Source organism: Pongo abelii, chromosome 2, assembly GCF_028885655.2.
Source record: "Pongo abelii isolate AG06213 chromosome 2, NHGRI_mPonAbe1-v2.0_pri, whole genome shotgun sequence".
Classification (NCBI taxonomy): Eukaryota; Metazoa; Chordata; class Mammalia; order Primates; family Hominidae; genus Pongo; species Pongo abelii.
The window spans coordinates 25297280-25320000 of record NC_085928.1 but is presented as its reverse complement, the minus strand read 5'-3'; the positions used below and the strand labels follow the sequence as shown (position 1 = coordinate 25320000).

Below are 22721 nucleotides of genomic sequence, written 5' to 3'. Positions count from 1 at the left end.
AGAAGCTGAATCACAGTATGGAAAAATAAAGAGTAAAAGGCACCATCTCTAAGAGAAACCATTAGAGATAAGCATCAGTACACCTGGAGTCTGAGATCCTCATGCACTGGTGATTTAAGAATGAAATGTTTTACAAAGTCCAAGTTATTTTCCTTCAGTAGCTTTACATTTAAATTTGTATTAAGTTACAAAAAATAATTTCAAACCTTTTATGAACTTCAAGAACAGCAGGTGTCAAGATATGAAAAACAAAATTAATTTTAAGTGAATACTAGTTAGAGCAATGACACTTAGAAAATAAAATTTAACTTGCACACAATTTAACATGCTTGGAATTGAAACCAGCTATAAAAGTCTGAGATGGTCATAAATATCAGATTTTTATATTGTTTTCCCAAATAATTAAGAAGAAATAGGCATGACAGAACTTGAATTTAATGTTTCATCTTTCTCCTCATATGCCTTTGATTAATTTTTGAGTTACAAATTCTCATAAATTTTGATATTTAGGCTGCTAAACAGATCTGTAGGCAGGCCAGAGAAATAATACAGGAAGAAGAAACAAAAGTGCAGAATCACAGCTTTTTGCAAACAGTATTTGGCCAGCTGCATCCCAGCCTCATTTGGATCTACTCTTAGTAGCCTGTCAGCTCTAACCTCAGTCCCTCTCCATGGCCTTAGCAACCCCTGCAACTCTTGCTCTACCTTTTGGCAAGAAAGTATGTTGGATTGTTTTACTTTTCACTTTTTGGAAATACTTATTCTTAATAACACAGAATGCATGAATACATTCTTGGTACAAAATTCAAACATTACAGAGCAAGCCCCTCTTCACCACCACCCACTGTCAATGCTTGCAACCTTCCAGACATTTTTCCAGGTTCATATTAAACTATATACATACAGGTGTAAAAGTTTAGCCTCAACTCTGATTTGTAAGAAAAATTAGTAATATTTAGAGGATGTATTCTAGCTTCATGAAAAAATTACTCCCAGTCCATCAACCCCTTCTATTCTTCCTTCCATCATGGTTGCATCTAAATTTGGTAATGGTTAGAAAAGTAGCTGGTCCTCTAAATCATCTGCACCATAGGCATTTAGGAAGAAAACTCTTGTTCCCATCTTTTCAGCTGTTTAGAACTGGAGACTACCTTTGCCACATTAAGGCTGGAAGAGTAAAAATCAGTCTTCCATCTGTAGTGCTATTATAGCAAGAAAATTCCTGCAGTGCCATCCAGGTTCTTATCTGCTAAAACTCCCTCTGGGGTCTTTCACTTTCTGGGTACTGCCTGGGAGAGATAGCTTCACTCAAAGGAATCCACAGTCCCATTGCTTGCTCCATTTGTCCGATCATCTCAGTTCAAAGAATTTTTGTTTTGTTTTGCCTTTCAGGCTCGGGGGTAGGATGGGAGAGAAGACTCAGAATTCCCTCTGTTCCCCTAAAGCTTGGATGCTTTTAAAAAGCAGAGGTAGGAAGAGACACGTAAGTGATATTTCCACCTTTTGCCCACTTACATCTTTCTGCTGAGGTAATGCATCTAGAATAGCCACATTAGAAACAGGAGAGAACAAGGAGACAGTGAAATTATTAGGATAATATTACAAAAAGAAATCATTTTGTACTTATTCTACATGAATTATATCATCCTATACAAATTATTCTGTAAATTTCTTTTTCTTCTTACCAATATGCCTTGGTGAGTTTTCTATGTTGTTATATATAGTTGAACATTATTCATTCAATAACAATGTATTAAGTCCCTATAGTACACCAGACAATATCTACTGGGAGCTCCCTATATGCCACTGGAGAAATGGGCTACATCTCTATTCTCATCAGTCTTACATGTTAGAGAGGGAGAAAGATAATAGCCAAATAAGCATGTGCATAACTAATATAATAACATGAAGTGATAGGTGCTATGAAGACAAAAAAAGTGGGTGAAATGATATAGGCAGGAGTGGTATTTCAGTCAGAGAAGGCCACTCTGCTGAGGCAAACTCATTGCTTTTCACTGTTTCATAGCATTACGTTTCCCTAAAAAGGATAGTGAGTTTTATTTCCCATTTTTTTTTTTTGGCTATTACAAGTCATGTTGTAATATTTACCTCCTCATGCACACAAACAGTAGTACTTTGAGTAGACACTGAAAAGTGGAATTACTAGGTCATATTTGCAAACTGCTCTCTGAAATGGATATGTTAACTTTCACTCCCATCAGAAACTGCATGTTCCCTACACCTCTTTTAATAGTTAATACTATCAAAATTATTAATTTTACCAATGTGATGTATGAAAAAACGATATCTCAGCTATTTTTAGCTGGCACTTCTCTTATTACTCTTTAGTTTGAATATCACTTCATATGTTTATTAAACATTCATGTTTCCTATCTTGTAAAATGACATTTTATTTCCTTTGCCCATGTGTTTATGGGATTTTCTGTCTTTTTCTTTGGATTTGTTGGCATTCATGTATTCAATTTGTCTTACATACGTTGCAAATATATTATCTAATTCTTTGTCATATAGAACTTTATTTATTCATGTCACTGAATGTATCCATGTATCCCTTTAGTGGTCATATATTTCTCAGTTCTTGAGTTTTTAAATTCAAATTCAGCGTATGTTTGTTAAGTATTCCCTATATATAAGACATTGTGCTAGGCAATTTGAAAGACATCAAAGTAAATGAGATATGGTGTCTGCCCTCATGAATCTCACAACTTAGTGGTGGAGACACATGAAGACAAATACCTGTAAAGCCTAGGGCCTTGATCATCCAGAAAATACCATAAAAAGAATTGCTATGGTAGAGCAATGCCTAAGTCAGAACCAGGCACCAAGGAATTTTTCACAGATGCAGTAGCTCTGAAGAGAAAACAGCCTTTTGTAAGACACGGGTGAGAGTAAAGACCTTCATCTTAGAAGAAACAGCACAAGCCAAGGCAGAATATGCAGTAAGGAAAGGATAGAGAGAAATTTCTAAGAAAGCTGGACAGTGGGTGTGTGGTTAGGAATAAAAGGAGTGTGGTAGAGAACAGACTGAAAAGGTAGGATGCAACTATTTAATGTTTTACCCATTAATAAGTAATACTGATAAATTCCACACTTCCTAGTCTTTTTGAAAAGTAGTCATTAAAGAAAAGAACAATTAACTGTGAGAAGTTAAGCACAAAGCTGGAGTGATTGGGTGAACACAGATAGCCTTGCTCTAGTGTTCGATGGCAGCTGAAGATGGGTTGTCACACAGCCTGTGTGTATGTGTGTGCATTGCCAGTGGATCTGCTGGTTTCTACCTGGCCAGAGCCCTTGCCCAAGAACAGTTGCAATTTGCAAGTCTTCTTAAATCTGTTTTACCATCCTGCAGAGGTAAGAGTTGGATAATTTATGCACTATGACTTCACAGTCCTCTGGGGAGGCTGCCAAGGAAAGCATGTTTTGGATAGAAATCTGAAAAAAAGCAAAAAAAAAAAAAAAAAAAGTAAAAACCTAAGCCCGGTTTGGCATAGGGCTAAGGTTTCACATCCAACTCCTCCCTAGGATCTGCCATTTAATCATCCTCCAGGATGCAAGGGCTGCCATGGGTTACTGGGGATAGCGATTAGGCATCCTTGGGCCGCATCAGCAAACACCCTCTCCTGATAGGCAGTTGGAAAGTAATAGGATTTGGGTTTTAGTTGTGAGAGAATGGTGGAAAATGTTACAAACAGCTGACCTCCTTTACCCCTGCTGAAATAGCAGCCTTCCTCTGCACATTTTTATGTTGCTTTGGGGAGAGTGACAAAAGACAGATGCTTGTTGCTGGAATGCCAGTTGCTTAATCATTCTTTTTGGTCCCAAGACATTTACTGTAGCTTCTTGGAGCTGACATCTTGGGCCACTCCTTGGTTTTCAATGTCTTGTAAATTGTGTTGCAATTTTCCATTACATGGAATATTGGAAAGTTTGTGGGAGAGTTTTTTTGAAGGTGTTATGTCGCAGATGGTGTCCTCAGGCAAAAAGCCTTAAAGTTGGGAGTGCAGGAATTGCAAATAAACTGTAAGCTCTGCAGTGAGACACACACACAAAAGACCTAATCTGGCTCCTGTCTCCCATACGGCTTCACCCAGGTCCACAGAAGTGTTTATGTCCATTCCAAGGCTCGGCAGTAACATCTGAGATTAATCTTCCCAACAGCATGACCTGACCACACAGTGCCCACGACAGAGGAGACCTGCTTCCTCTCCAGGTTCTGTGGCCTCACTGCATCCAGGAAGCAGCATGGTAGATAAAATGTCCTTCAGAAGTATAGTAAACTCTCATCTTAGCCACAGACTGCCCTCCTCAGCAGGTCTCTTGCTGTCTGTTTTCAGAAAGATAACAATAAGGAGAAACTGAAAAGTTTTGATGTAGTCAGGCATTTTTATTATGTTAAGAAACAAGAGTAAATGATTAGTCTCATAATCACATACAACCTGTTTCCCAGGAGGATGGCATGCTTAGGAACGGCAAATCATGACAGTGATTTGGAAAGATAGTCATATTGTTTTCCCTTGAAAGTCATAACATTTGGTTGAACTTCACGATTCCTCTTGTTTTTGTGTTATCTTGTTAAATTTACTTTTTCTGAATGTGAGCCTGTGAATGTTTTTTGTCACCCTCCTGTCACATTTACAAATTCTCTTGATTAGCCCCATGACCTCCTTCCCCTGTGCAGAGATGCTTATTTCTTTCCTCCCTGGTGACCATTATACTCTGAAGAGCTCTCTCCTCAATATGTGGGAGCTTCAAACTGAAGAAGTTACAACTAAAAATGTTTTATCTGTGTGTTGGCCCCCCATGTCTTAGAGAGAAGAGACATTCTAGGGAGGGACACACCAATGTGTGCATGAGGAGCATTTGGAAACAGGTAGGATGGATAATAAGACTTTGTGTTTCTATGACACTTTTCACAAGGACATTTAGAAAGGTATAAAGATTATTCCCCAAACCCTCTCTTCAGCTAGGTTAAGAGCAAGAATAATTTTCATATTTTATCAAGAAAAACCAGAATAAGGAGAAGTGTCTCTACTCTGCCAGCTTTACCCAGCTCAGAAACCAAGTCCCACCCTTCTGAGATTAGAGACATCTTCTGTCAGACTCACTGCCTCTCCCCAGCCTCTCTTTGGTTCTCTACTTTGTATAAACCAATGTTCTTGGCTCCTTATTTAATCTTAAAATCAGTGTTGGGTGAATCAGTCAGAATATTTGGACATTCTGTTCAGAAAACATTGTAAATTGATCAAGATTTGCTTGTCCTGCAAAACTCTCCTGGCATTCTTAATAGCAGTCTTCTGTCCTCAGATGACTTCATGAAATGTAGAGTTTGTGTGAGGAGATGATATGGACAATTTCCCCATTGCCCTGAAAGAGACACACCCTGTTACACCACTTTGCCTTCATCCATGCTGTCTTCTCTTCCCAGCATGCCTTTCTTCCCTGCCTACGTCCACCTTCAATGTTCTTATGTGCCTTCTAAAATTAAGTTTGACTACTATCATCCCCCTCATCAAGGCTTCACATGCATTCTTCATTTCTCCTTCTTAACAAAGCCCCAATTTTGTTCAAGTCCCACTCACTCCTCTCCCACAAGATGTGTGTCTGGTGAAAGGTGTTGATCTTAGTGCCATCTGCATGAAAGGACTAATAAACATAAGCAAAATCTCAGTCCCTTTGCCAGGGATTGGCTAAAGAATTGTCATACGGTCTTGGCCAGTCAGACAGGAGGGAAAGCATGTGAAGGGCTCTCAGTCCTCATTACTAAGATGGGGCCCAAGAAAGAGATGGTCAGCCCTCTTCCCCTAGTTGTGTCATGTCTGACTGTGGCCTTAGGGTGGCTGCCTTCCTCTCAGCAGCAAGCCAAGTAGGCCAGCTGGCTTCTTAGTAACACTCCATGGTCACTTACTTCTGAGAGTCTCAGTTTCCTCTTTTTCAAAATGAGGAAGTTGACCTCATTTATCTGTAGCTTCCTTTTAACTTTAGAATACCACACATGCCTCTAAAAGATGATGGGGGAGGAGATATGGAGAAGGATCTAGGAAGTGAAGAAGGCCAGTTAATTTCATTTGTAGCCCTAACCATCTGCAGCTATTAACATGAGCAAGCAGCTATTTGCATTTTATGATTGGGTGATCTCAACTTTCCAGTTTAAGAAACAAGTACTAATCTTGGTTTAACCACTAAGATAGCCTCACATTTCCCCATTCCCCGAAGTGAATCTATTAATATCCCTTTATCTTGTTTGGTAAACAAAATGCTTTTTACTAACATTAAATGAAAAGGGTAGTACAATTCAAGTTTAGGAACCAAAAAGATTTTTTCCCCTTAATTTCAAGTTAAACCATTTTATTCTCCTTCTGTAATTGTTCCAAAACCACCCAAGAAGACCTAAAGAATTTGTAAATGGAGAAGTATGGAAAAAAAATTTTTTTAATGTGGGATTACATTGCTTAAGGTTAGTAGATCTCAGCTTGCTTTGAAATGTTAAGAGACTTAAGTTGAAGCACCATCTAGTGGCTCTCAATTGTGTTCTGCTGAAAGTTACTCCCGGTCTCCCTGTATTTAGGACCACAGTTAATTTGTTGGGCATGTATGTCATTGACCCTTGAACAGCAAGTTGAAAGTGCACAGATCTACTTATATGTGGATTTCTTCCACTTCTGCATCCCCTGAGACAGCAAAACCAACCTCTCTACTTCCTCCTCCTCTTCAGTCTACTCAATGTGAAGACAACAAGGATGAAGACCTTTATGATGATTACTTCCACTTAATAAATAGTACATATATTTTCTCTTCCTTATGATTTTCTTAATATTTTCTTTTCTCTAGCTTTCTTTATTGTAAGAATACAGTAAACAATACATATAACATACAAACTATATGTTAATCACTGTTTATGTTATCAGTAAGGCTTCTGGTCAACAGTAGGCTATTAGTAGTTATGTTTTGGGGGAGTCGAAAGTTATATGCAAGTTTACCACTGCATGGGGAGTTAGCACACTTAACCCCCATGTTGCTCAAAGGTCAGCTCTATATGAGCACATATGAGTGTTCAGAAAAAAATGTGGAGTTTTTTTATCTTCATATAGGAGTGGGAGGATGGGGGTAGTAGCTGTAGCTTTTCACTCTTTCAATCTAATCATGGCAGTGAGAATGGGATAAAGAAATAACGTGAATTCACATAAATCTCTTCTAGAAACAATAAAGTTCATCCAGTGGAAAAAAGAATTAATACAAATTTAACACAAATAAAATTTCATAGATTTCAGTTCTCCTGTTTCTCCTACTCACATTCTCTCTAAAAGCCCATAACAATATCTTTATCTTCCTTCTGAATCCCATAATGTAGACATGTTCTCACACATCTAGGGATTGGCTATTAGATCATTTTTATGTACCTCCAAGTTCTCAAGGCCCTTCCCACAACAAGCCCAGAGCATCCCTTGCATTTATATGACCAACAATTTTTCTTGAACTGTCATAGAGATAACACTCATACCTATGATTCCTATCTTCTGAAGTTACATCTTTTTATTACCTCTATAGGCAGAATGAAAATAGACCATAACAATTGCACATGAGTAGGAACATCTGTTTCATTGTCACTAGAGGAAGAACAAAAATTGGACATGAAAATGGATATGAGTAGAAAATAATTTGTAGCAAGATTGACACAAACCTTCAGATTAACAAACTAGGTATTTGTATCAATTAGGATTAAGTTTAGCTACGTGTAAAGTAAAACCAAAAATAACACTGGTATGAACAAAATTTTATTCACTGTAACACAAAAGAAGTCAATGAATAGGTGGTTGAGGGTTTATAGGGAAACTTCATGGTCATCGAGCCCAGGATCCTTCTTCCATCTTTCTTTTCTTCTATCCTACTGAGTGGCTTCTATCCTTAACATCATCCATGGCCCAAGTTGACTGCTGGACCATCACTCATCTCACCAGTGTTGCAGTCCAGGAGACAAGGAGGAGAAGCAAAAGAAGACCCTTCCTTCTTCTTTAAAGAGCTTTTCTGAAAATATTACACAAGATTTGTATTTATATCTCATTTTCCAGAGCTTATGCAAGCAGGCATACTCAGCAAAGGAAACTGAGAAATGCCTTTTAGCTAAGTACATTCCAATAATAAATTAAATTGGAGTTATGCTATTAATCAATGTGTCAATTACCTAAGACACCAGGAATGCTGTATAACAAACAACCATAAAACCTCTGTGGCAACAATTGCTTATATGCCTGGGATCAAGTGGAGGTCAGGTCTTCTCATCTTGACTGAACTTTCTCATATGTTCAGGGGATGACTGACTATTGCATCTTCTAGGTTGGCCTCAACAGAGAGGTAGGGATGGGACTGAGGGGACACAGCTATGCTCTACATGGTTCTCATCCTCCATCTGGATGGGCCAGGCATGTTCTCATGGAGTAACAAGTAGAACAGAAGTTCTTGAGACCTGTGCTCAAAACAGATACACTAACACTTCCACCTCATTTTATTGGCCAAAGCAAACTGCATAGGATGGATAAATATGTACTCTCTGTATGGAAAGAACTCTAAAGTCAACTGAAAAATTACATGGGTAGAGGGAGAGGTGAAGATTCAGAGTCATGGATATACTCATCTGCCACAAGGAGAAAGGGGAGGATGAGCATTACACCAGTGATATGGCTTGGCTGTGTCCTCACCCAAATTTCATCTTGAATTGTAGCTCCCATAATTCCCATGTGTTATGGAAATCAATTCCATATTGTAGCTCCCATAATCAATTCCATAATCAATGGAAATCAATTCCAATTGTAGCTCCCATATGGGAGGGACCTGGTGAGAGGTAATTGAATCATGGGAGCAGGTCTTTCCCATGCTGTTCTCATGGTAGTGAATAAGTGTCATGAGATCTGATGGTTTTATAAGCAGGAGATCCTTTGCACACACTCTCTCTTTGCCTGTCGCCATGTAAGACGTAGCTTTATTCCTCCTTGCCTTCCACCGTGATTATGAGGCCTCCCCAGCCATGTGGAACTGTGAGTCAATTAAACCTTTTCCTTTATAAATTACCCAGTCTTGGATATGACTTTATTAGCAGCATGAGAACAAATTAATACAACCAGGTAACAAGCAATCCCTGCCACAGTATTTTTTTAGTCTGTTATAAAATTGTATTAATGGACTGATTCCCATTCTATGCCCTGTCTTAAACATAAGGGAATTATAATAAAAAAGAAATGCACACAAGAGTTTACATCATATTATATATAGTATATATATAATTTACTAATTTAGTTATTTTTTACTTATGTTCAATTACAAAAAGGGTAAGTGTTAATCTTAGTATTTGTTCTATTCTTTATTATGGGCAGAGACTGGGCTAGATGTTGCAGTGAACCTGATTCCTTTTCTTCCAAGGCAGTTAGACTACATTTTCCAACCTCTGTGGATGTTAATATAGCTATGCTACTAAGAACTAACCAATGGAATGTGAGCAGAAGTGATTACTACTCAAGGCCTGGCCCATAAACACCTCCCACATGACATCCTCTATTCTCTCTCCCTGTTTCCTATTCACCAGCTGAACTAGAAAATATTCTGAGAAGGGCAAAGCCATAAGATAAAATGACAGCTTAAAGCAACACCTCTCTTCTCTGCCCTGCCTCAGCCCCACCAACTGCACTAGAGTGTGATGTGAGCAAGAATTAAATTTTTGTGGAGTGAATACACTGAGATGTAGGGCCTGTTTGTTTCAGCAATTAAATAACCATATGCATATAATATCATCCAATTTATGCATTCATTTTTTCCCTTAGGGCTTTGCTAAAAATAAAAGTAATAGGCCAAACCACCAGTTTGTTTTCATGCTGCTGATAAAGACATACCCAAAACTTGGAACAAAAAGAGGTTTAATTGGACTTACAGTTCCACATGGCTGGGGAGGCTCCAGAATCATGGGGGTAGGTGAAAGTCACTTCTTATATGGTGGCAGCAAGAGAAAATGAGGAAGAAGCAAAAGCAGAAACCCCTGATAAACCTATCAGATCTTGAGATAAACCTATCACTATCATGAGACTAGCACGGGAAAGACCAGCCCTCATGATTCAATTACCTCCCTCTGGGTCCCTCCCACAACACGTGAGAATTCTGGGAGATACAATTCAAGTTGAGATTTTGGTGGGGACACAGCCAAAACATATCAACCTTCTACTTTAAATAAGAAATGTCTTCTTTTAAATAAAAAATCACTTTTTACTATAGGATTACCATCTGTATCAAGTGAATATAGGATCTCTGTTTACAGTGGCCCTAGAAGATATAAGGATTTCACCAATGTCTTACTCTTAGCATCATTAATCCATCCAACGGCTACAATCTAGAGTGTAAACAAGAAAGGCAACTGAGACATTAGAACTCTAAAAGGTAAGGGGAACTTCAGAGTCATCTTCAATGACACTGACATTTCCTTAGTTGAGATTAACTTACAATTTCTGCTAAAATACAAATACTGCTAAAAATGACTCAGCCATTTACTCAATAATCAGTCCAAACATGCAATACTACTGCCCCACTAATTGCTAGCAAGCAAGTAATGGATGGCAGGTCAGCTACTAGCTGACTTGCAGACAGTGTTTGCAGTGTCTCCTGCCATTGCAGCATTGGTTAGCAATTTGGGTGTGCAGAGGAGCCAGGAAGCTGTGAGGAAAGCACCATTTAAAGAACCCAAAGGGTGCAGAAAAACTGCCCAGCATCATTATTTGCCTCTTGCTGAGCTATCTTCCTCTCTATTTTGAAAAGCAGTTGTTTCACATTTGCAAATAAAAATTTACGAAGGAAAATGGGAAAGTAGATAAAGTATCCTAGGCATTTATGATGGCAGGCATGAAGCTTTTGCATGTGTACTTACACTGTACGCTAAGAGTCTGAAACAGGTCTTGGTAACTGTATTAGTCCATCTTCACACTGCTGTAAAGAATTCCCCGAGACTGAGACCAGGTAATTTAGGAAGAAAAGACTTTTAACTGCCTCACAGTTCCACACGGCTTAGGAGGCCTCAAGAAACTTACAATCATGGCAGAAGGTGAAGGGGAAGCAAGGCATGTCTTACATGGCAGCAGACTTGAGAGTGAGCAGGGGAAACTGCCACTTATAAAACCATCAGCTCTTGTGAGAACTCCCTAACTATCACAAGATCATCATGGGGGAAACCGCCCCCAAGATCCAATCACCTACACCAAGTCCCTCCCTCACCACATGGGGATTACAATTTGAGATGAAATTTGGGTGGGGACACAGCACCAAACCATATTAGTAACTATCACATTGAGTCACAAAAGAAGTTAAGCTAGACTTTGAACCTGAAGGCTTATTGCAAATGGCTGCTTTTTTTGTGATGTCTCATCAAATATAAATTGACATCCAGCTCTTTCAATTTTCATTCTTTAGGAAAAACCCCATAAAATATATAATTAAACAGGAATGAACACAAGCCCTTTATAGAGAAATTTGAAAGTAAACACTTGAGAAGCCCCAGAAACTTTCTCCCACCAAATTCTCAAGATGTGGGCTAGGCCACTTCTCTCCTAGACTAAAGCCACAATGAAGCACTTTCACAATGAAGTCCTTGCCCCAGTGCTGCAGGCACATCTGCCTGGGCTCTCAGTTGTTAATGATGCCTTCACATTAAAGAAGGCGCTGGAGGGAGAATACAACATACCAAAAAAGTGTCAAGCTTTTCCCAGTACATTGTAAACTCAAAATGTTACAATGATGCTTTTTTTTTCTACTGTGTCTTATGCTTTTCAGTCTTCAGTTCCTACCTGACATGATTTATCCTCTGGAAGAAGACAAATCCTGTGGTGACCAGAATGAGCACAAAAAGAGAGTTTCACATAAAGAATGATCAGTAAGGACAACGCTGGAGATCCTGAGGTTCTGAGACCTTTAAATACAGACAGGGGTAAAAAATCATTTCAGGTATTCTTCTAATTACAAATCAGAGTCAATCATTTTAAAGAACATTTTAAAATATTCTTAAGAGTTCACAGACTGTCATAATCATAAAACCTTCTAAATTACAACTCAAATGTTACTAATATATCATTCTTTCATGACAGAGTTTAGGAACCATGTTTGTGTTTTGTACATCATAGGTTTCTGACAAATATTTCCTGAACAAATAAATGCACACTACGCATTGCTAATACTTTCCAATTTTATAAGAAAAGCAATATGTCAAGCTTTCCCCAGTATATTCCAACTTCCTATGCAAATATTAGCATTTGAAAGAACATTACTCTTAATATTGGGGGTTTGATCTGATAACACTAACCACACAGTGAAGTGATTTTCTTACTAAGTTGATGTAACCTCTTTAGCAAGGTGTTTTATGTCCTCCTACTTTCATTTTTATTTACCTGTGAAATGGCCCTAGGAATTATTGAAAGGATAAATCAAACTAATTAGGAACATCATTCTTTTTTTATTTTTATTTTTTGAGACGGAGTCCTGCATTGTCTCTCAGGCTGTAGTGCAGTGGCGCGATCTTGGCTCACTGCAACCTCCGCCTCCTGGGTTCAAGTGATTCTCCTACCTCAGCCTCCGGAGTAGCTAGGATTACAGGCATGCACCACCATGCCTGGCTAATTTTTGTATTTTTAGGAGAGATGGGGTTTCGTCATGTTGGCCAGGCTGGTCTCAAACTCCTGACCTCAGGTGATCCGCCCGCCTCAGCCTCCCAAAGTGCTGGGATTACCGGCGTGAGCCACCATGTCCAGCCAGAAGCATAATTCTGAAGTCTTTTACCCTATGAAATTGACCACCTAGGCAGGGTGTGGTGGCTCACACTTGTAATCCCAGCACTTTGGGAGGCCAAGGTGGGTGGACCACCTAAGGTCAGGAATACGAGACCAGCCTGACCAACATGGTGAAACCACGTCTCTACTAAAATACAAAAATTAGCCAGGCGTGGTGGCATGGGCCTATAATCTCAGCTACTCGGGAGGCTGAGGCAGGAGAATCTCTTGAACCCAGGAGACAGAGGTTGCAGTGAGCCGAGATCGCACCACTGCACTCCAACCTGGGTGACAGAGTGAGACTCTGTCTCAAACAAAAAAAAAAAAAAAAAGAAAAGTAAAAAAGAAAAAAAGAAATTGGCCACCTAAAGAATGTGTGAACTCTAAATACAAGTCTGACTCCTGGCTCCAAGAGGTCATTCTATCCCATTAAATAACCTGCTCAAACACTAAACTAGAAAAATGTCAGACAATCCTAGGCATTGTGAGGAAATAAGAAAATGATATGGTTACGGTTCTCAAAATATCTCATAATCCAACTGGAGAAGTCAGACTCATACAAATGAAAAGACAACTTATATGAAAGAAAAATAAAAGCTCAAGACCCCAATTCACTATGCCAAATGGGAAAAATCAAGCTGAAAGCTGAGTCATGCAAGCAACTGCCTTTCCTTTTATTCCTAAGCAGATAGCTACAGATAAAACGTAAATTTCTCCACAGGTAGCTACTCTGTGTTCACCTTATCATAATTGACTAATCCCCTACTTGCTCCTTTTCTCTTGCAACTTGTGAATTACCACACCCTTCCTCTTTCCCCTCCAGCGCACTTTTACCCTTTAAATATTGAAGCCCTCAAAGTCATCTTTGGAGAAAGGCACAGATCACGGACTGTTTCTCAGATTCTGTGGTGTTTTTTTGTTTTGTTTTGTTTTGATCTGTGCAAATTGTCCTAAACCTTGGCAAAATGAACTTCTAAATTAATTGAGACCTGTCTCCGATACTTTTTAGTTAAATGTACAAGAAAGAAAACAGTGCTGGATGAACATTACACATTTCATCAACTCTAACACGGAGGTCAGGGAGAAGCAGGACTTGAACTGGACATTGCTAGTCTGCAGGATTGAATAGGTTAAAAGAAAGACTTTTCAAGATAAAGAAATAATTTGAGAAAAGTTTTAAAGATGAATTCACCTAAGTCATATTTGGAGCATAGAATGGAATATGTAGAGATGAATCTACAGTGATTTGAACCTAATTCTGCAATGACTTGTATGTGTTAGCAACTGTGCCAGACTTTAGGAATACAAAAATAAAAGAAGTGGTTCCAACTCTCAAGGACCTTACACTGTGCTGAGAGTCACAGAAGTCAGTGGTTGTAATATGATAAGAAATATGTGTGTATTTGGTCTTTGTCCCCCAGTTCCCGGCACACTTCCAAGGATTTTTTCTAAACTTCTTGGAAGTTCCACAGTGATCCATCTTTTGTATGCTAATGAGATGAGTGGTGGCTGGAAGCCCAAAGACAGCTTCAGGATGGGGCTGGTAATTAGAAAGACCAAGACATGGTTAGAGGGTTGAAACTTTCAGCCCCATACCACCACTCTCCCCTTCCACTGACCTCCTGGGAGGGGAGAGGGGCTAGAGATTAATCTAATAACCAATGCCCAATAATTTAATCAATCATACCTATGTAATAGAGCCTCCACAAAAACTCTGCATGACAGAGTCTGGAGAGCTTCTGGGTTGGGAGATTTTCTGAGCTGGTGAACACACCAAGGGGCTGGGAGGTTGGCACTCCCAGAGACATCACGGAAGCTCCTTCCTCCATACCTTGCCCTATGCATCTCTTTTTTTTTTTTTTTTTTGTCTGTTCCTGAGTTGGACAGTTTATAATAAACTAGTAATAGTAAATAAAGTGCATTCCTGAGTGTGTAATTTAAAAATCTAAGCTGTTGGAACTTTAAAATAGGTTGAGCCTTAACGGAATGTGATTATGGGACCTGAGTTATGTAAACAAGCAGCTATGACCTAGGCAGCCAAAATTTTTGTTTCCCTGATTGTACATTAGCCTTTTTCCTTGCCTACATTGTTTTGTAAACTGCTGTAAATGATTAAAGGGTGCCAGGGAAGACCTCTTTCCTCTAAACTGTTGATCTTCATTATTCATTAACTTCCTTCTTTCTTCTCTCGTACAATGACTATCACATTGCCTAGCATGAAATGTTAACTGTACTCTTAAAATTGGAAAGGAAATGAAAATAAACTGTAGAGAAAAGAAAACAAACTAACTTTAATTAATTAAATCATTATAACTCATAAACCAGCTTTGTATGTAAAAAAGGTATAATCCTACTGAATTTGTTTTCTGCCTATATAAGCAAGACCTTAAGTTTGAAGTTTGAAGCACTGACCCCATTCCTTTGGAGTCTCTGTTACCCGAATGGCTGTTCTCAGACTTTTGCTTAAATAAACTCTTTTAAACGGGATTCCGATCCTTTTGATTATTTCAGGTTGACATGAGTTCTGTGAGCCATTCTAGCAAATTATTAAACCTGACAAGGGAATCATGGGAATTCTCTGAATTTATAGCCACTTGATTAGAAGTTCAGGTGGCAATCTGGGACTTGTGACTGGTGTCTGAAGTGAGGGAGGTCTTATGAGACTAAGCCTTTAACCTGTGTGGTCTGTGCTAACTCCAGGTAGTTAGTGTCTGAATTGAATTGTAGGACACCTAGGTGGTGTCCAGAGAGTTGGAGAATTAGTTGGTGTGGGGAAAAAAACTCACACAAATTTGGTGTCAGAAGCATTGTGAATGAAAACAGTGCCAAGTGTCAATTACAGGGCTGTGGAGGTGCTATGACAGAGGCATGCGTGAAGCATTCTGTGAGCACAGAGGAGGAATAGCTAATCGAACTTCAAGGCAAGAGAAAATCATCCCAGAGGATCAATGTCAAACTAAGTCTTAAAACTTCAACAGGAACTGATCAAATGCAATGGAAGAAGAGAGTACAGGGAAAGAAGTACCTTACGGAGAGGTAGAAATTGCATGTAAAAGGGAACAGAGGAATACAAGCACTTAACACTTTTGAAGAGCCCAAAGAGGCCCACATGCATGGGGTACAGGATGGAGAATAGTGAAGCACAAGGCTAAAGAGAGAAGCAGGTTGTGATTTGTCAAAGTGTTTAGCTCGATACGAAGTAAAGAGAAGCCACTGGGTTTACGTAAGTAGAAGAGTGGCATTTTAGAAAGTTCTCTCCAGAAACAGTAGAGGGGATAAATTGGAGGAAGTTAAGCTGGGGCCAGGAAGAATGTTACAAGGACATTGCAATAATCCTGATGTGAGATACTATTTGACCAACTAAGACAGTGGGGAGAAAGAAAAAGACTCAGATGTAAGAAAAAAAATTAAGGTAAAATCAACAAAACATCATGACTGGCATTGAATATGGGGAATAAGAAAGAGAAATGTTGTAGAATATTCTAAAGTTTCTAGCTTGAGTCATTTATCAAGAAATAAAATATAGATGTAGGGCTCATGAAGGAGTAGAGCAGAATGGTTTCAAAAATATGTAAGTAGAGGTGCCCGTGATGCATGCAGGTGAAGCTGTCCACTTGGAAGTTGGTTTTGGTCACTGTGTAGCCAAGGAGAGAAATCTGAGCAGAACTATAGACTCAAGAGTCAAGAATTAGACAGTAGTCGAAGCCATGGGTATGGATGAGATTACTCAAGTACAAAGGTAGAATAAGAAGATGGAGAAAGATGGAATACATAGAAATGTGTCCATTCGTGAGATGAATAGAAGAAATAAATCTATTTGAGAAAACGAAAAAGTTGACTGAAAGTTAAGAAAAGAACCAAGTGAGAATAGGAGGAAAACACATCAGAAAGGAGCATTGTGTCAGAAGCATTGTGAATGAAAACAGTGCCGAGCAGTCAATTACAGGGCTGTGGAGCTGCTCTGACAGAGGCACCCATGAAGCATTCTGTGAGCACAAAGGAGGAATAGCTAACCAAAATTCAAGGCAAGAGAAAATCATCCCAGAGGATCAATGTCAAACTGAGTCTTAAAACTTCAACAGGAATTGATCAAACGCAATGGAAGAAGAAAGTATAGGGAAAGAAGTGCCTTATGGAGAGGTAGAAACTGCATGTAAGGCCGGGTACGGTGGCTCACGCCTGCAATTCCAGCACTTTGGGAGGCCGAGGCGGGCGGATCACGAGATTAGGAGATCGAGACCATCCTGGCTAACACGGTGAAACCTCGTCTCTACTAAAAAATATTAAAAAATTAGCTGGGCTGGTGGCGGGTGCCTGTAGTCCCAGCTACTCGGGAGGCTGAGGCAGGAGAATGGCGTGAACCCGGGAGGCAGAGCTTGCAGTGAGCCGAGATTGCGCCACTGCACTCCAGCCTGGGCGACAGAGCGAGACTCCGTCTCAAAAAACAAAGAAAAAAAAAAAAAGAAATTGCATGTAAAAGGGAACAAATGAATACAAGCACTTAACACTTTTGAAGAGCCCAAAGAGGCCCACATGCATGGGGTACAGGATCATAAAATATATTATTAAAAAGCTAATAAAATATTTTAAATTAGTAAATACTATATAAAATTATATATTATTAGATATTTAAAATTAATAATTATAATAAATATGACAAAGAAGCTAATTACGTGAACAAAGAATGAAACATTTATATTTTATTTGGCACTTGGGAGATCCTTTTTGTCAGCATTTTCTGCGCAGGGAGACACAAATGAGTTAAGGAATAGATGTGAGGTGATATAGAAGAGACAATAAGTGTAGGCTCCTCTTTTAAAAAAATTCTTGGATATGAGTAGAAGCCAAGATTTAAATGTTTGAGGAAGTCATAACACCAAGTTTTTGGATACGGAAGAAAAATAGACGTGTTTTATGAGCAGCTTTAGGAAAATAATTTAAGGAACAAAAAAACTAAACAAAAGAGAGAGGAGAATGAAGCAAAGCTCCTAAGGAGATAAAGGGGAAAAAGGTTTAGAATTTGGGTTGAATGTTGGTACTACAGAAGGGAAGATCAGGTAATACTGAAGATAAATGGACAGATCTATAGATAAGACATATGAAGTAAGAGGCTAGACTTTATAGGAGATTGATCATGGAAAACACAGCTAACGAATACATGGTTTCCTTTTGGGGGTGATAAGTATGTTCTAAAATTGATCGTAGCAATGGTCACACAAGCATTAAATTGCATGTTTTAAATGGGTGAAATGTATGGTATATAAATTAGATGTCAATAAAGCTGATGCAAAAAAGAAAAGAACAAACATGAAAGATATTATGAGGAATAATTAATATGATTATATTTAATATTAGTTGTAATAATTATCACAATAGCTAATTTTTATTAATACGATATATATAATAGCCAACATTATTAATATAAGGAAATCTAGTGGCTAACATTTGTTGAGTGTCAATTATGTAGTAGGTGTATTAATACAATTAAATGTACAGCATGTTTTCATATATATGTAATTTTATTTAATTAACCCAATAATCCTATTAGATGGATCCTATTATCCTCATTTAACAGATAAAGAAACCATGAGACAGAGATATTAAATACTGTTCAAGTTCATATAGCTGGTGAACAAAAAGATGTTATGTGAAAGGCTTTGCTCCTAAACACCAGATTATCCTGCCCAAAACAATATAAAGATGTGGACCTTATCTTTTCATCTTTGCATCACCAGCTTCAAACTTATAAACAGCATTCAATAAACATTTGGAGAATTAATTAATATATTGCTTTCGGATGATGAGACGGGAAGAATTACTTGTCTCTTACTCAAGGTAACAAAGTAATAACTACTACAAGAAATAAAATCAGGAAGAAAATAACTGTCATTCTGGGCTATCTACTGAACAAGGATTAAAACCCTTGATATTTCATATCAAGAATTAATCTCAAAGTAAGACCTATAAATCACTAAGTTAACAAAATCTATCTTTATGGCTGTTCCACTAAAAGATAGATTCTACCGTTGTAATGCATTTCTCAATTTTAGAGAATATTTTCAAGCTAGGAGCTCAAATTTTCTTATCTGCTGTTTGGTTATTCGTTATTTTCTACGGAAGAAAAAGTTGAGCATCAAGTTTACTCTTCTACAAGAAACAGGCGCTTACCTGTATTCAACTTCATGGACAGACTCTTGTTGTCAGTCAAATGGGAGACATGGCAGGTCACGGTAGACTTGTGGCCCTCCCAGTGGCATGTATTCTTAACAGTCACAGTGCCATTGCTCCAGTATTCTTGCTTAGTGGCAAGAATAGATCCCTCTGGGATCCAGGAGATCTGGGCAGCTGGCTTCCTTGCAACTGCCTTGCATACTGCAGTTCTATTCCTACTTTGAAACAGGGTCACTTCAGGTGTAACTGCAGAGAGGAAAGGGGGAAAAATGCTTCAGTTTTCACATAAAGCATATGGAATTCAGAGAGACATTTGTTTCCGTCACAAATCTGGTGATGTGAAATACCTCAAAATATGATGCTCCTTACCTAACACTTGGAGATGATATCCACGATGGAAATTCCCATCAGGTGTTACCACTATGCATCTGTAATACCCGTCATGAGTGATGGCCACTGGACGAATCTGAAGGTCCGAATTCTGATCAGGTCTAGAGACCCAGGTTATTCTCTCATCAGTACAGTTGGTTTCTTTGGTCTCGTTTGTTTCTTTCTTGTAGGCTTTTGTGCAGGAAGGCTGGCCTCTCAGGATTATTTCCTATGTTATTATGATCAAATTTCTTAATGTGATAGGAGGGCAACAAAGCACAGCATTTGTATCCATCAGTACAGGCTGTGAAATGTTACCTGGACACACGCACAAAGGATAACGATATAGAAAACCTTGATAAGGAACTTCATGTGTTATGTTTATCCACAGTATATTAAATGAAGTTGTATTAGAACATAAATTTGCTGATCTTATTCCAGAAATATTAGACTTAGGTAAGAAAATAACATTCAAAAAATATAAATAATATGTTTAACCCAATCTAAAGATTAACAAACTTTCTCCAGTATTATGTATTATTAGAAAAACAATATACATAACATTGTATTCTGAAATACAGTAAAGTATTCTGATTTTAATTCAGGAGTTTTAATATCTAGAAACAGAAAAGAAAACAGAATTATAATTTAAACAACAAAGGCAATGTTCTAAATCTAATCTTTAGGTGGTAGAGACTACCGTATTTATCATACAATTCATGTGCCTTGGAAAAGAAAATGGAATAACTAGTGATGTGATTGTCCCCTCCTTCGTTTTGGCGAGCACAAGAAAAATCAGTAACATCAAAGTTAAATACCTGTCTCTAAGGTTGTTATTTCAGACAAACATAAATGTGGAAAGTTTATGGTTCTTTCATTAAAGGTAACTAATATGGCATTCAAGTGGAGCTAGCTGGACATGTTTTATTTAGATAATTACATGTTTTATTTAGAGAATTACAGAGTCAGTGAGATCCATAGATCTTTAAAAAATCTATAATTTTGCCAGTTGAGCCATCCCATGTAAGTAAAAAAAAAAAAATTCCTAGTGATAAGATGTTTAGAAATATTTATTTCTAGTTTAAAAATTAGTGTGGCATATAATTTTTAAAAAGCTTTATTTTCCTTTGGACATTTATCATGAAAAAGTTTTATTGCAAATTTGTGACATTGTCAAACACAGCCTTTGGATATTTTCCTTCTTTCTTGTTTAGTCACACATACAACCCCAGAGAGTTCAGTGGTAAACTTTCCTCATAGATTTTATTTCTGTATATTCAATCCAATTATCAGGTGTAAATGTAAAAGTCAACTCCTTTCTGTCCATCTTTTAAAGTAAAAATTAAGCCTTGCATCCTACAAGCATCTTCCAACGTAGATTCTCACGCATCTCATAAGCCAACACAATGTTTCCACAACTGATCAGGGTTTAGCAAGAGGTACGTATTCTGCTGAAGTATCTGTCACTACTCACCTGTAACAAAGGTGAGTGTCAGAGATCTCATCACTATAGCATAAGCAGAATCAGTTGCAGAGGGGCAAACCTTTATGTGGATGAAGTTTGTTTTTGCTACACCCTACAATTAATATCTCTCCTCTCCTGTTTTGGTGTCACCTGTCTCTTATGTGGTACTTTAACCCTTATATTTCACAGTCAAATAATGATCACATAACCAGATGCAGAAAGAAGTAGGACTTTAATGCAGACCTGAAAGGTCATTAAATCCATGCTCTTTCCAGCACTCCACCTTAGCATATGTTCAGAGGTAAGAAAGAACATGGCTTGTTTGGAGAACTAGAGACTGGGACATTCAGGGTCCCTCGTACCACAGCACTCAGATCAACAAGTTCTTCAAGTAGTCACAAGGCTGGCCTCCAGCCAGGCCATCAGCTAATGATTCTACCGAAGTTCAACTTTCCATCCCTCAGTGCTGGCCACTACTAAGGAAGCATATTACCTTCTGCAAAAATTGTTGAATAGTTCTGTGTCATCTGCTTTCCATCCATACATGAACTACTTGAAGCTAGAAAATATTTAGAGAAGAATAAGTGAAATCAATTTTATGTACTCAGAATGGAAACAAGTGTTTCCCCACAGTCTTACTCAACATGAAGACAATTAGTTAACCATAACTAAAATTATTTTAAAAATTGTAAAACAGAAATTAGAATTTATGCCATCATTAGAGGAAAAAACATGTTAACATCTTGAAAATTATACTTATAAGCAATTAATAATGATTTCTCATTCATGAGACGCTTTGTTTAGTCAACTAGTTTGTATGAGGTAACCATGCCTCCCCCCTATTCCTCCTTCCCCAACCAAGGAGATGGGTCCATGTAGGCATCTCACATGAGCTGGTCCAATTATACTCCTTTCTCCAAATGTTGGAGACAGCATCATTAAATGAAATTTCTCTGCACATTTTTTTTTTTCCTTTTTAACCTCACTCCTCTAAAAGAGTGAAAGAAATGAACACAAAACTGGAATAATTACTAACCAGGAAGTAGCTCTATAGACACTCTTGTTGCTACTCAAATGTGCCTATCATGAGGTCATGGTAGGCACATTGTGGCCCTCCCAGTGACATGAACTCCCAACAGTCACTGTGCCATTGCCCCAATATTCTTGCTCGGTGACACAATCCCCCTGTGGGGTCCAGGAGATCTGTGCAGCTGGCTTTGCTGCAACTGTCTTGCACACCACAGTTCTATGCCTGCTTAGAAACAGGGTCATTTCAGGGGGAACTGCAGAGAGGTAAGGAAAAAGTGCTTCAATCTTAAAGAATATGAAATTTAGAGAGACACTTATTTCAGTCCAAATCTGATGATGTGCGATACTACAATATATGATGTTCCTTACCTAACACTTGGTATGGTTAGGATTAGGTACTTCGGTGATGGCCTAGGGGAATGACTGTTGCAGTAATTCTCAAAGCGTGGTTTTCATATGGCTGGGGATAATCAAGACCCTTTCAGTGGACATCATCCTGGGTGATATCCATGATGGAAATTCCCATCAGGTGTTACCATTATTCACCTGTAATACCCATAATGAGTGAGGACAACGGGATCAACCTGAAGGGAAAGATTCTAGTCAGGACTGGAGTCCTATGTTATACTCTTGTCATTACAGTTTTTTTGTTTGTTTGTTTGTTTTTTTGCATTGTCTCATTTCTCTCTCTCCTGTAGGCTTTGATGCAGGAAGAATTGTTTCTGATGAGTATTTCCCATGCTGTTACCATCACACTTGTCAATAGGATGGGATAGCAACAGAGCATAGCCTTTGTATCCATCAGTAAAGACAGTGAAGTGCTAACTGGACACAATAAGAAAATGAAAATGATAAAAATTTCTACATGCCAATTTCTT

At 38.3% G+C, this 22721-nt stretch overlaps 1 protein-coding gene and 1 long non-coding RNA gene across 2 annotated transcripts in view; one reads left to right on the top strand and one right to left on the bottom strand.

Annotated features, from left to right (window-relative positions):
- The window catches only part of LOC134760990 (uncharacterized), a 17835-nt gene extending 5556 nt beyond the window's left edge, over nt 1–12279 (top strand). Inside the window, exons 2-3 of the long non-coding RNA XR_010139141.1 lie at nt 6734–6797; nt 11821–12279. This is a non-coding gene — a long non-coding RNA (uncharacterized LOC134760990). The remainder of the gene's footprint in view (nt 1–6733; nt 6798–11820) is intronic.
- The window catches only part of CD200R1L (CD200 receptor 1 like), a 27600-nt gene continuing 16709 nt past the window's right edge, over nt 11831–22721 (bottom strand). Inside the window, 5 exon segments of the mRNA XM_063721772.1 lie at nt 11831–11900; nt 11902–11956; nt 18978–19226; nt 19350–19667; nt 21308–21373. Coding sequence (XP_063577842.1) covers nt 11831–11900; nt 11902–11956; nt 18978–19226; nt 19350–19667; nt 21308–21373 — 758 coding nt within the window.